Source organism: Epinephelus moara, chromosome 11 (genome assembly GCF_006386435.1).
Source record: "Epinephelus moara isolate mb chromosome 11, YSFRI_EMoa_1.0, whole genome shotgun sequence".
Taxonomy (NCBI): Eukaryota; Metazoa; Chordata; class Actinopteri; order Perciformes; family Serranidae; genus Epinephelus; species Epinephelus moara.
Window position 1 is genome coordinate 15,420,341 of NC_065516.1, and position 13,007 is coordinate 15,433,347.

The following is a 13,007-nucleotide window of genomic DNA, read 5'->3' on the forward strand; positions in this document are numbered from 1 at the left end:
CACACACGCTCCGTCGACCCCTGCAATCTGCAGAGAGGGGAGGTAATTTGTCATGTCTATACTCTTGTTGCTGCGTCCGTTGGTGTTCATGGTTTCGGTATAAAACACGTGTTCCAGATGTGGGTTTAAGCTCTTTTTCTGTTGTTTTTCTTTACATTAGAGTTTAGGAATTGCTCTGACAGGACTTCCTTTCCTCAGTGCATAAAACTAACTCAACGGTTGGAAGGTCATTGTAATGACTTTCAAAGGTCACCTCTGTGTTCCCTCTGGTCTGAGTAGAAAGAGGACAACTCCATCTCATTTGATACTCCCAGGATCTCCCTCTGTGCGACACAGCTTTGCAGCTTTAGCATTAATCAGCTATAGAGGTCACTGTGCGTTAGCTGGTCATGCCCAACATGCACTCTGTGACCTATCACCAGCCTGCATGTGGTTATGATGTTGTGACAATGTGTGTGTGTGTGTGTGTGTGTGTGTTCCTGTGTTTCCGTGCATGACTCATTGGTTTTTTGGGCTGCCTTTGACGTTTCCACCGGCGTCTGCCTGGTGCTCACTTGTCAGATCCAAACAGAACAGCATCCCCAGCCTCACGGCATCAGCGAGCTCACAACCACTGCGGCACAGCTGTATGCTTTAAAGCTCACTTAAATCTCCCAGAACATCAGGCGGTGACGTCAGTCAATAGCGGCAGTTTAGAGGGCGCTATGTGCTACATCGCAGCATGCTCGTGCCCTTTGCTTGGCAGTAGGTTATGCAATGGGCTGTATCTCCCTCTCTGCAGTATGAGGTGACTGTGCTCACTGTTTGTGCCTACGACAGTCCTCTAGTGGTCTGAAATGATTGTTGTTGTACAAATAAAAGCAATATATGTAGTTAACATTCATTTAATTTAAAAGTTCATGTGTAAAAATGCACCTTTCTCATCAGCTGAAATCATGTTTTTATCAGGTGAAATCATTATGTCAGGACACAGGATTACATTAAAACATATGCATCACATGTAGGTGCATGCAAGCAAAAATGTATCAAATCTTTGACCTGGACTAGTATCACAGTGTTCGATGTCTTAGATGCTACTCTTATTCAACAATGACATAACCTGACACAACGGAGCTGCAGCAGAAATAAAATGAGGCCATTGATATGCACTGTTTGCTTGAATGGAAATGCAAACTCTGTCTAATGGGTATGGAAGCCCATTGCCACCAATGTCATGAAAAAAAAATCCTGAGAGTCATTATAATGAGAAACTTTCTGGAAATGATGACTTAGTGTCGTAAAATAATGATTTATGCCCCAGTCAGACAGAGCGCGTTTTTGTAATGGTTTTTAATGAAAGTGAGACTTGCCACTTTTGCATTGCTAAGCGCATTTGCTAAGAGCATTTTTCTCCCCAATGTTCAATCAGATGAATTTAGAGGTGGGCCTTCTGTGGTGGGGATGACAACAAGTAGTAGTATACATGGTTTGTGTGAAGCTAAAATAAACTCACCTTAGACATTGGCTTAGGCAAGCTGCAAAACATATCTGAACAAATTGTTGCCTCAACTACCATTATCAGGCCAGACGATTGACAGCAGATTGTCAAACTGTCCCAGACTCATCCACAAAAATGTCTTAAACCGACCATCAACCAGGCGAAGCTCCTGGACCAGCTGGTGGTACAATAGTCCCTGTGATTCTCCTCTTTCTGAGGGTCCCATGTCCCCACACAGATTCCCTGTCAGCAACATACTTTGTGGTAACAGCCTCTCACTCTCAATTAGAGCCAGAGCAGCCACCCCCTGCCTGTCCATTTCTTATGCAGATTATAAGGTACAGACCTGTGTGTTAGCTAAGCTAAGCACAGGTGATTCGGTGGTTGCCTAGCAACAATTTGCAATAGCAATAAAGACAAGGCAACCTGCAATATGCACTCTGTCTGATCAGGGCCTTAGTATCTCAAAATAATGAAACAATACTAAGTTGTTGGGGTTTTTTTTGAGAAAGTTTCTCATTATTTTGATACACTGACTTATTATTTTGAGGTTATTTTGCAATACTAAGTCATTATTTTGAGAAAGTTTCTCCTTATAATGACTTATTGGATCTTTTTTTCATCACATTGGTGGAAATGGGATGACATATAGTTATTTGAAACAACAAAATCAATCCACAAGGAGGAAAAAAAAGAGCAGTGCTTATAAATCATGTATTTATGGGCCTGTTTTCTCACAATCAAATTTAGAAAGTGTTGCGTCTCGTTAAGATGTTCTCAGCACTGTTATAAAGTCATTTTATAGCAGAAGATGTATGGAAAACTATCTTTAAACATTGGTGTTAGTGGTTTTGGTGTACGTCCCTCACAGTTCAAGTAAGAGTAATAGCCTCTGTCGGGGCTCACCATTTTTCTCCCAACTTCTGCAATCATACAGGAATAAATCAAATGTTAGAGACGCTGAGAAACCAATTTCTCTACTGACAGCAGCCTTAAAGCACCAGAATACAATGCAGCCACACAGAATGTATTATCAGTAAAGGGCAGGACTTTTATTGCTGAAAAATCTCTCGTGTCTTTATTCTTAAATACGGTTTTAGGGCGTTTAGTTGACAGTTGACAGTAGAGATAGGGATGACATGTCCCAGGCTGGACTTAAATTGAATTTTACTGACGTGTATTTGTGTGGTTTCTGGCACGTCTTGATGCGATTTGGAGCTTTCAGTGTTACCTTATGCAACTTAAATCAAAATCTGTTATTTGACATTCAGTATAGGATTAAATCCCTCTGAGACACATTTGTTTTCACACTGGTTATGACAATAACGATACTGTATTGTAGATTATGAAAAGCATTGGCACACATTTTCCCATATTGTCTGTGTTTATAGATCCTAAGTGGCTTTCCACCAACCTGGGCATCCTGACCTGCATCGAGTGCTCTGGTATCCACAGAGAGATGGGGGTCCACATCTCCCGCATCCAGTCCATGGAGCTCGACAAGCTAGGGACCTCAGAACTCTTGGTGAGTCAGAGAAATGGTCTACCATGTGAATAAATAGCTTTTTTTGAGGCAGCAGTCCACGCCCTTTACTATTTTCATCTCGAGTGAAATATTAGAAATAATGAAAGAGTAGTGGAAACACAGCAGAGAGCAGAATTTGATTCCTAAAGCAGCAGAGAAACAAACACACTCCCAGAACCAACGTCCCCATCTGTCCCCAAGAACATGTGAAAGCTGTTATGCTGTTATGATCTGATGCTGACTCTTTCTTCTTTCCCCCCAGCTGGCCAAGAATGTAGGGAACAGTAGTTTCAATGAGATCATGGAGGGAAACCTCCCGTCCCCTTCACCAAAGCCCACTCCATCCAGTGACATGTGAGTGCTCTCTGAAAATGCTGCCTAAAAACTAGATTCGTTTAATATGACAACAGCTGACTGAACTCCTCTTCTCCTCTACAGGACGGTGAGGAAGGAGTTCATCAACGCTAAATATGTGGACCACAAGTATGCGAGGAAGACATGCACGTCTGCGGCAGCTAAAATGATCGAGCTGTTTGAGGCGGTTCAGTCCAGGGATCTGCTGTCTCTCATCCAGGTCTATGCAGAGGGGGTTGAACTTATGGAGCCGCTCCCAGAGGTTGGACCGGTGAGTCCTCCAAGTCTATGGGACTATACATACTCGCCCTTGTTAGCTAACAATTGCTTATTTATTTACACAGCCAGCAAACAGAGCAACATTATCATACATTTGGAGCCGTGTTTGTGTCCACCTGATGATTCTAAGTCCAATATTCACTCTCCTTTTAGCTCTGTTTCTTGTCTTAATAAATTCCTGAGGGAAATATCTGTCTCTGTAGCTGCTAAATATTTTCACTATGTTCATTAGCCAGCTGTTAACTGTGTCTGTCTGCTGTTGGGTGTTGGGCAGGAAATATTCAGTGGGTTTTTAGAGCTTCTTCCCTGAAAACAGCTGCCCGCTGCAGCCAAAAATGAGGCTATGAGAGCAGTGAGACTGAACCCAAACAGTGAAGTTGTGGACCAAGCTCTGTCTTTTGACACCTTGTTATTATTAAAATATTGCTTATAGCCACTCAAAACACAATCAGAAGCAACTGTTTTAATTGGAAGCACTTACCAAAGAGGTATTCCCACTGAAAACTGCTGACGGTGAGGTCTGTGGATCATTGTAAACAGAGCCCACATAGTCAATTAATCAATTGGTCAATTGACAAAAACGTATCTGCAAATTGCCAGACATTCACTGCCTTTAGCTTCTCAGATATGATTATTCTCTGATTTTCTTCGTTATCTGTGAATATATTTGGGTTTTGGACCATTGTTTAAACAAAGTAAACAGTGTGATGTTTTCTGACATGTTATAGACCAAGTGAATGATCCATAAATTCCTGAGGCAGGCACAGAGAAAAAGCATCATATAACAGGACAATACATGAATGACGAGCAGTGACCTTGTGGTGTAGACATAGTAAGGTTATTACACTTACTGACTCAGTGTGTTCAAACATATTTATAAGTAACCCTGCTATATTTGTCATCCATACTGGTGACAGTAGTTGCACCTACTGTTACTGTATGTTATTTAGTCTTCTTGTGTATTTCACTCTTTGTATCTGCACTGTTCCCACTTTGTATTGCAGGCATTGCACAGCAGTTTCCCGCGATGAATTAAATTGTATCTTATCTTATCTTATCAGTCCACAGCAGTGACAATACATGACCCACTGCAGCAGTGGTCACGTAGCTAAGGTAGAGTCAGATGGTCAAATGTCCTGCTGTAATAATAAATAACTAAAAAGCCTTAAAGTGCGAGACAGTAGAGCCGGCAAAGTGGGTAGGGAGTGGCTGATTCTGGTGTCAGAGCAGTTGGTATGGAGGTTAGTCCCAGGTGGGACAGAAGGGGGGGGGCTATAAACAGACTGGAATTCTGTATATTTAAAGGTTTCCTTCCTCTGGTTAGTGCTATCTGCAGGGCAGCGCAGACGCCTGTCAACGGGCAGCCATTCAAAGGCATTATGTAGAGCAGAGGTGAGGTCCTGTAGGATGGAGCAGGCGTTACCAAGTGTTTGCTGATCATGCAGAGATCCTATGTCCTATGATTTTGCAGCTGTTCATTGTGCTCTGGAGACATTTCTTGTCACTGATTGTGATAGAGTTGAATCAACAGATAAAGTAGTAGCTCATCATGCTTTTGTTGAAGGAGCTGTAAAATGTAATGAGGATATTCCTGCCTGCCCCAAAGGAGTTGAGCTTTCCTAAGAAGCACTGACGCTGTTGGCACTTTTTGATGATTACCTCTGTGTTGGCTTTAAAATGCAGTTTGTCATCTCTGACAGTTCCCAGGTGTTTGTGCTGGTGTGCAGCTTCCACTGGTTCCCCATAAATCATGGCTGTAGTTCACTCAACTCCATGCTTGATGCAGTGCGTGAACATCTCCTTTGTCTTGGTGACACTCAGCCCCAGACAAGAGCCGTCATGGCACTCTGTAAACTCACCAAGGACAGGTCCGTGATTTAGCAGGGCTTGAAAGCAAAGAAAGGAGAACAGTATCGTGCACAAACTCCCCCAGATGGTGATTAGGATGAATATGATAAGCAGCACATTATAGATAATGAAAATATCTGTAAAAATTGTGAATTTTTTGTATGATTCTGTGGCTTATTTGGCAAAGATGCATATCATGTAACATTGACATTCGAAGTTAGTATGTTGCCTTGAATCTTGGGGACATGTCAACCTCCTCATAACATGATTACAGTTTATTTCTGTCACACAGCTTTACCTCATGTAAGACTACAGCCCCGAGAATGTCCCACTCAGAGCTCTAAATGTTACTGCAGTGGTTCATCCTCATGTGAGGTTTACTTCCAGCAGGACAACCAGCGCTGACACATTTCTACCAGCTGCTGAATTTATTTGGCGGGTAGAAACGAGTGTAACAGTTGGAAAAATTAGAATCATCTGGATAGCTTCACCAGCAGGTGGTGATATCCAGCAACCACATTAGAGGGCATCATCTCATTTTGAGTTCATATTTACTCAGATGACGACATCTGCGGCAGCAATATTCATGTTTTTCATTCCGTGGCGGCCTCTTTGTTTCCTCGCCTCTTTGCACCGCCGGTTCGGGCATAAATGAAAGTTAAATAACGAGCAGTGGATGGTGAAGATGCTGCACCGTAAACAACACGACTGATCAGACTTAATCTGACATAAATGGGTCAAGGTTTTATAACGCAGACACGGTGGTTCTCCTAATGAAAAATTAAGTGTACAATGCAGCAGCAGAATAAAAGTGGATATTGTTTGGTGACAGAGGGAGCTGCTGCTGCTGTCTGCGCTATGAAGTCTGACTCACCGATATCTGATCTGCTGTTGTCAGTACATCTGAATGGCTGCTGACAGCACAGTGACAACCCCCCTCTCCAAACCCAGGCACAAGGACAGGGATGCATGACTACATACAGCCCTTAGTGTTCCCTACAGACACCACCAAGTATACAGCACATATATTCCATATATTTAATCTTTCATCTCCATCTTTAATGCTGCATTTAAAGACATAACATTTAGATCTAGTTTTAGTTCACAGAGAACCATGAAATCACTGCAAGATACTTGCAAAAAAAACGCAAATTCCTGCATCATGCGTGCTGAAATATTATTTTTAGGAGCCATTTTGTTTACTGCAGCTTGTTTAAATGCTGAAAGAGACAGAGAGAGAGAGAGAGAGAATACAGAATGGATGCTGCCCAAGATTGTCTCACTGTGTCTTTGCTGTGTTTGATGGCCCCCTGCAGGAATCCGGAGAGACAGCACTGCACTACTCTGTACGGACTGCTGACCAGACCTCACTGCACTTAGTGGACTTCCTCGTGCAGAACAGGTACATTTATGAGTCATCTTCACCAAAACACCAGAATAGAGCTGCGTAAGAGTGTGGATTGGTTTCCATTTTTCAAGCTTGTTAAAAAAGCTGTCAGAATTTCCTTCAACACATCAGAGGTTCAGAGATAAAATATGTAGTAAACAACAGTTTAGCGGAAACACGCAGTATCAAATGTGATCCGTGTGTCTGCTGTGAGTCTTTCTTGTTCCGTGCTTCAGTCTGTAGCGCAGCAGTGGAAGTGCGGAGGAGAAGCTTAGCGCTTGCACAGCTCAGCTCACATTCCCACAAGGCAAACAGAAATGGGTCAAGCACTTGTTCTCTGCCTTAATTTATTCCTCTCTTTTCAATTGTTTACCCACCACTGCTCCGACTGCACACACAAGAAGTGGAACCCTCTCATTAATTAATAGCTGTGCTCATGCCATGTTAGCCCTCGTTATTTAAGATATTTCTCCTGCCCTTTCTGGGAGATACAAGAGATCAAAAAGGGATAATTTACCTGCTTTAATGTAGCATGAAGCTGGTGTTGCATGGCTAATACAGTTGCATGTGTTATTTGGTGTGTTTATGACTGATTTTCATTGCTTTCCTCAGAATTTTGAGGTCAAAGATAGATTTCTGTTTCTCTCATGCCAAATCGCAAGATCCTGGGTAATAACACATTAACCTGACGCTGCAGGACTGTGGAAAACACCCTCAGGCTTATGACCTGTGTCTTGACTATGTGTGTGTATGTGCGTGTGTGTGTTTTTTTCTCCCAGCGGTAACCTGGATAAGCAGACGGAGTGGGGGAACACCGCCCTGCATTACTGCAGCATGTACGAGAAGCCCGAGTGCCTCAAGTTACTCCTGAGGGGCAAGCCGGCAACTGATATCAGTGAGTCACGCGTCGAGGTTCATCCTCTCCTTAATGTCATCTGTTCGCACGTATCAGACTCCTCAACTGTTGATTATCCCTCCTCTCCCTTCAGCCAATCAGAATGGAGAGACAGCGCTGGATGTTGCCAGGCGACTGAGGAACACTCAGTGTGAGGAGGCAGTAAGTACAGGAGCGCCCAGCTGGTGATTTTGGACATCACAGTGGATTTTAATACTCTAAAAAACATTACTTAATCGCAAAAAAATGGAAAAATTAAACAAATGTTGTGGAGTTTAGATTGTGATGTTATTGGGAAGGTTATTCAGAACACTAGATGGCAGTCAAAGGTCTTCCTTCAGCCTCCAGGCAACAGTGACAGCAGAGTGGAAGTAATTGTTGATGTATGTTCATTATTAACGCTAATATGACCATGCAGGCAAAAAAAGCTATTTTAAATGCAGGGTAAAGCTTCTACTAAACAATAAATGTGTTGGCAAATTTAACACTTAATGCAATGTCCTTGTAGTAGCTCTGTATACTGGACAATATCTCATATCCAGAAGAGTAATGACTGATGTGTAGTGTTGCATAGTTATCATACTAATTGTTACTAATCTTGACTTATGACTGATGAACGTTTGTGTGTGTGTCAGCTCGTGCAGGCTGCAGAGGGGAAGTTCAACCCTCACATCCATGTGGAGTACGAATGGAGCCTCAGACTGGAGGAGATGGACGAGAGCGACGACGACCTCGACGATAAGGTTCGGGCAGAGCGTCACACTCAGTTGCTCGAGATGGAATTCAATCAAGTTTTCAGCACACCTCGTAACGTGCTGCTGAATCTAATAATGGAAACTGCTGATGAGTCAGACTGATGTTCAGATACGAGCGAGCAGCGTTCCTTTGTAACACACTGTAAAAACAGCTGCTGTAAATGTACTTGCCTTTTAAAACCCCCACATCTACATTTCGAACAATTTAAAGCATCAATAAGTCCGGCTTTGATGCCATTTCTACAGAATTAAAAACGTTCTGCTTTCTATATTCTCAATTTTGCTCTGACTGAACATCATATATGGAGATACAGAAATCCATGGTAGAGGCAGACATACCAAGTTATTGTACTCACTATAGCCCCAATGCACCATTGTGCAATGCAGCCTTGAAAATCTTACATTAAAGCAGTGGTTCCCAACTGGTGGGTCGCAGTCCAAAAGTGGGTCACAGGTCCATTCTGAATGGACTGCTAGTGACTCAAACATGTCAAGTTTGTAAAAAAAAAAAAAAGGTAGGCAGAATTTCTGGCACAGAGCTTAAATTTCGAAGTGCCATTTCCTGCTGTAGAGTGAGTCACTAACATACAGCTACTGGAGAGAGACAGCACACTAGCTTGACAACATGGCCAAACACAAGTATGACACTGAATATATTTAACTGTGTGGACCTTGGACTAATGACTAAGGAGAAATCTGGACCGTGTGGCTGCACCAGTTAGGAACCACTGCATTAAAGGAATCTGGAGAAAGATATTAACTCAACATCCAAACAAATACACCCCTCCCGTCAGTGCACTCTCAGAAGCTCTTGTAATATCTCGGATGTTATTTATCTTTCATTACTATCATGGTGCGGCTTTGTCCTCTGAAGAGGGAGAGTAGCCAGCATAGTGTTGTGTAGCTCCGTCTAAGCCTCTATTCACAAAAAGAGGGCTGTGTATGAGCACTGGATTTTGTTTAGTACACACAGATTGAGAAGCTGGCGGACCTGAGGAGATATTCGCTGAATTTGACAAAAACTGGATTGTAATCACAGACTGCACCTTAAAGTATTAAATAAATTAAGTTGAAGGAAGATGAGTGACTGAAGAATAAACAGTTCTTCGTCCTCTAAACATCTGGGTTGGATATAAGTTTGTTTTAAATAATGAAGGTTTTTTGGGATCATTTTCACTACATTTCAGTGGCTATATTTTAATGTGAAGCAGGTTCTAATTACATGTTCATAAAGTCATGGTTTTGGGTTATCTACATGTCTTAAAGGGATAGTTCGACATTTTGGCAAATTCGCCTATTGCCGTAATCCCTATAGTCATATGGGTAGGTACATTACCTTTAATTGTCAGTGCCTGCTGTTCTGAGATTGGTGGAGCAGAGCTGCCCGCTGCTTAGAGCACAGAATGGAGGTGAACGGTACAGCCACCTCTCTCCCTCAAAACTAATCAAATACACCATCAAATGACTCCAAAGCGCTCTTGGGGACAACTTGTAACTTACAGATTCACCACGCTATGAAATAATAATGTAATATTACAAGACAGAGTTGTTTTGAAGCCAAATGCACAGCCGGAACTACATTCCAGACATACAGTACTTGCTGGGCGGAGTGATTTCAAACAGCGTATGTTTAGTGCAGTTACTCCCGTCATCAAAACAACAAGTTTGTTGAGAAGAAGCCGGAATATACAGAGAAAGAGTTACAGGTTTTGGAAGAAGAGAGAGCAAGAAGAGAGATTGAGGCTGCCGAGCAACCAGGGGCTGAGGGGAGACCCAGAGCCGGTGGTTTAAATGTGAGGCTTACTGGCCACTTTATTAGGTACACCTGTGCAATATAAATATAGAGTACGCCTCAGAATAATCGCCGGAACACAGGGAGAACATGCTAACTCCACACTCATAAATCACCACAACTCCTGAAGGAACAACAACATAAAATGTTCCCTAGCAGTCTGTTTGTTCCCAACAATGAGAAGTAATGCCAGTCACTTCACTATATGCTCTGGGCAAGCACTTATCCATAACATAACCACAACAACATTTGCATTTTAGCCTTATTTACCATTGCTTGGGTTGTAGGCTAATGTTACTCAACATGGAGGTAACGTTACAGCAGAGGGATTGCTGAGCAAAATACACAACAATCACTTACCACGTCTGCTCGTTTAGTGATGCCGACAGATGGTATGGCAGTGTCTCTCAAGAAAGGAGTTTGAACCATTCCTGAGCTTCTGTGCTCCATCCTTTCAGTGTAGTCCTCCGGTAAAAAATGGCAGGAGCACACAAACATTTTCCGGACCATTTCCACAGGCGTGTTGGGGTCGATGTCCAGCACAAATAGCCATTGTTTCATCCTGTCTGTATTACTGGTTGGAACTACGTGAAACTTCACTTTGCTCCATATCTTCGGCTTGTTACTGCAACCTTTTACAATACATGTGTAAACCATGATTTAGAAAAACACTTGTAAACTTTCCTCAAACCTTCTGCTGTGTCCAGCTGACGATACTGCAAATGGCTACAAGCATTAACAACGGCACTGTCTCAGCTGCGCACTGTGTCACTCCGCCCAGTGGTTTACTCAGGAAAGTAGTTCCGAGTATTTGCTTCGTAATGTTACTTAATTATACATTATTATTTCATAGCGTGGAGAATGCGCAAGCCATGCCATGCCACTAGAGCGTTTTGGAGTCATTTGATGGTGTATTTGATTAGTTTTGAGGGAGAGAAGGGGCTGTATCATTCACCTCCATTTCAGCTGGCAGCTCTGCTCTACCGATCTCAGAACTTCAGGCACTTACAATTAAAGGTAATGTACCTACCCATATGACTACAGGGATTACGGCAATAGACGAATTTGCCAAAATGTCGAACTATCCCTTTAAAAACGTTCACTTTTCAACCAAATTTAATAGAGTTTAGAGATTTAGAAATATTTTGACCTGCAACTCACCAAAGCTGTGCTCACTGCGCTTTTAATATACAGCACATTTTACATAGTGAGAGAGCATTCAAGGGTGGATTTTTCTTTAATATTGTCAATTTGAGCAGTTGGATTTTCAGCAGTTTAAAGGAACAGTTTGACACTTTTAGAAACATTTTTTTATTTGCTTTCTTGCAGAGGACTAGATAAGATGATTGATACTGCTCTCATGTGAAGCTACAGCCAGCAGCAGTTAGCTTAGCATAAATACTGGGAAACAATAGGAGCAGCTAGCCTTGCTATGTCCTTGCTATGTTGATATTTCAGCCAGGGGAGGTGTGTTATGTCCTCCGTCACAGTGTTGTGTGCCTGATGCGTGTTCCTGTTAGCTTACAGTGGGTTGTCCCGTAACTTTTTGTACAAGCTAGCAAAATCGTAATCTAAAAAGTTGTATTTTAACAAAATCTTTGCCCTTACCCCAAAATTAACCCTAGAGGAGGCAACATGATTTGCAAAGATACACTTAGATTATTGCGCCTTGTGCTGCTGGCACGGCTGCAACCATGACTAGGTTTCCCTACAGATCTTAAAAAGACTTTTACCTGACTGCTGATAAATTCCTGAATTTCATAACGTTGTACGGAAAAATATGTACAACTAAAGGGTGCTAAAATACACAGACTTTTAGATGATCTAAATTATGCCTAACAACAAAAATGTGCACTGCTACATCCTGCAAAATCTCCCCGATCCTTGTGAAATACCAAGTTTCTGAGGAGTCCTGTAATAAAATCTGTCTAAAGCTCACTCAATCCTCACAAATCCTGAAGTGTAAAAATCAGCAGGGACTTTTTAAAAATGGTATTGATCCTCTCATTTAACTCAACTAAGTGCATTTCCTAAAATGTCAAATTATTCCTTTAAGGCGTCTGTACATCAGGTTACGATGTCAGCTCCGTGTAATCAAAGAGCAACTAGACCAATGTCGGCTCTGCCTCAGCTGTCCCCCTCATGTCCCCCCCTGCAGCCCAGTCCCATCAAGAAGGACCGCTCCCCGAGGCCTCAGAGCTTCTGCCACTCCTCCAGCCTCTCCCCTCACGACAAGCTCTCCCTGCCGGGCTTCATCAGCCAACGGGACAAACAGCAGCGTCTGTCCTACAGCGCCTTCACCAACCAGATGTACAGCGCCTCCACTGACCTCACCTCCTCCCCTGTGGCAGACGGGCCACCGCTGCCACCCAGGAACCAGGGCAAAGGTCAGACCTGCCTGCTCCAAGTGCTTTTCAACCATATTCACAGTTTTATTAGTCTCTAGCTTATGACTATGACAGTCAGTCAATTCAGGAGATTATGCTCAGCTAATATATCTCTTGCAAATGTCAGACTGTAATGCAAATGGTCGTCTGTATGCTTTACTGTGTCTCATTACTGTGGAGGGAAGATAGTCTTTGAAACTGTACTTTATTATGTCTGTTAATGTTTGATTATATCCAGGGCAGGATTAGGTGCAGAGAAATGCTTCGCAATCACTTTTCTGGAAAGTTTCCTCTTTGCGCTGTCAGTC

At 42.6% G+C, this 13,007-nt stretch overlaps 1 protein-coding gene across 4 annotated transcripts in view; it reads left to right on the forward strand.

Annotated features, from left to right (window-relative positions):
* The window catches only part of asap1b (ArfGAP with SH3 domain, ankyrin repeat and PH domain 1b), an 83,860-nt gene that overhangs the window by 61,533 nt on the left and 9,320 nt on the right, over positions 1-13,007 (forward strand). For all 4 annotated transcript variants that reach the window (XM_050056571.1, XM_050056569.1, XM_050056568.1 and 1 more), the window contains exons 15-22: positions 2,869-3,002; positions 3,265-3,356; positions 3,441-3,627; positions 6,800-6,885; positions 7,650-7,765; positions 7,860-7,927; positions 8,401-8,508; positions 12,471-12,699. In XM_050056571.1, the coding sequence (XP_049912528.1) occupies positions 2,869-3,002; positions 3,265-3,356; positions 3,441-3,627; positions 6,800-6,885; positions 7,650-7,765; positions 7,860-7,927; positions 8,401-8,508; positions 12,471-12,699 (1,020 nt within the window). The remainder of the gene's footprint in view (positions 1-2,868; positions 3,003-3,264; positions 3,357-3,440; positions 3,628-6,799; positions 6,886-7,649; positions 7,766-7,859; positions 7,928-8,400; positions 8,509-12,470; positions 12,700-13,007) is intronic.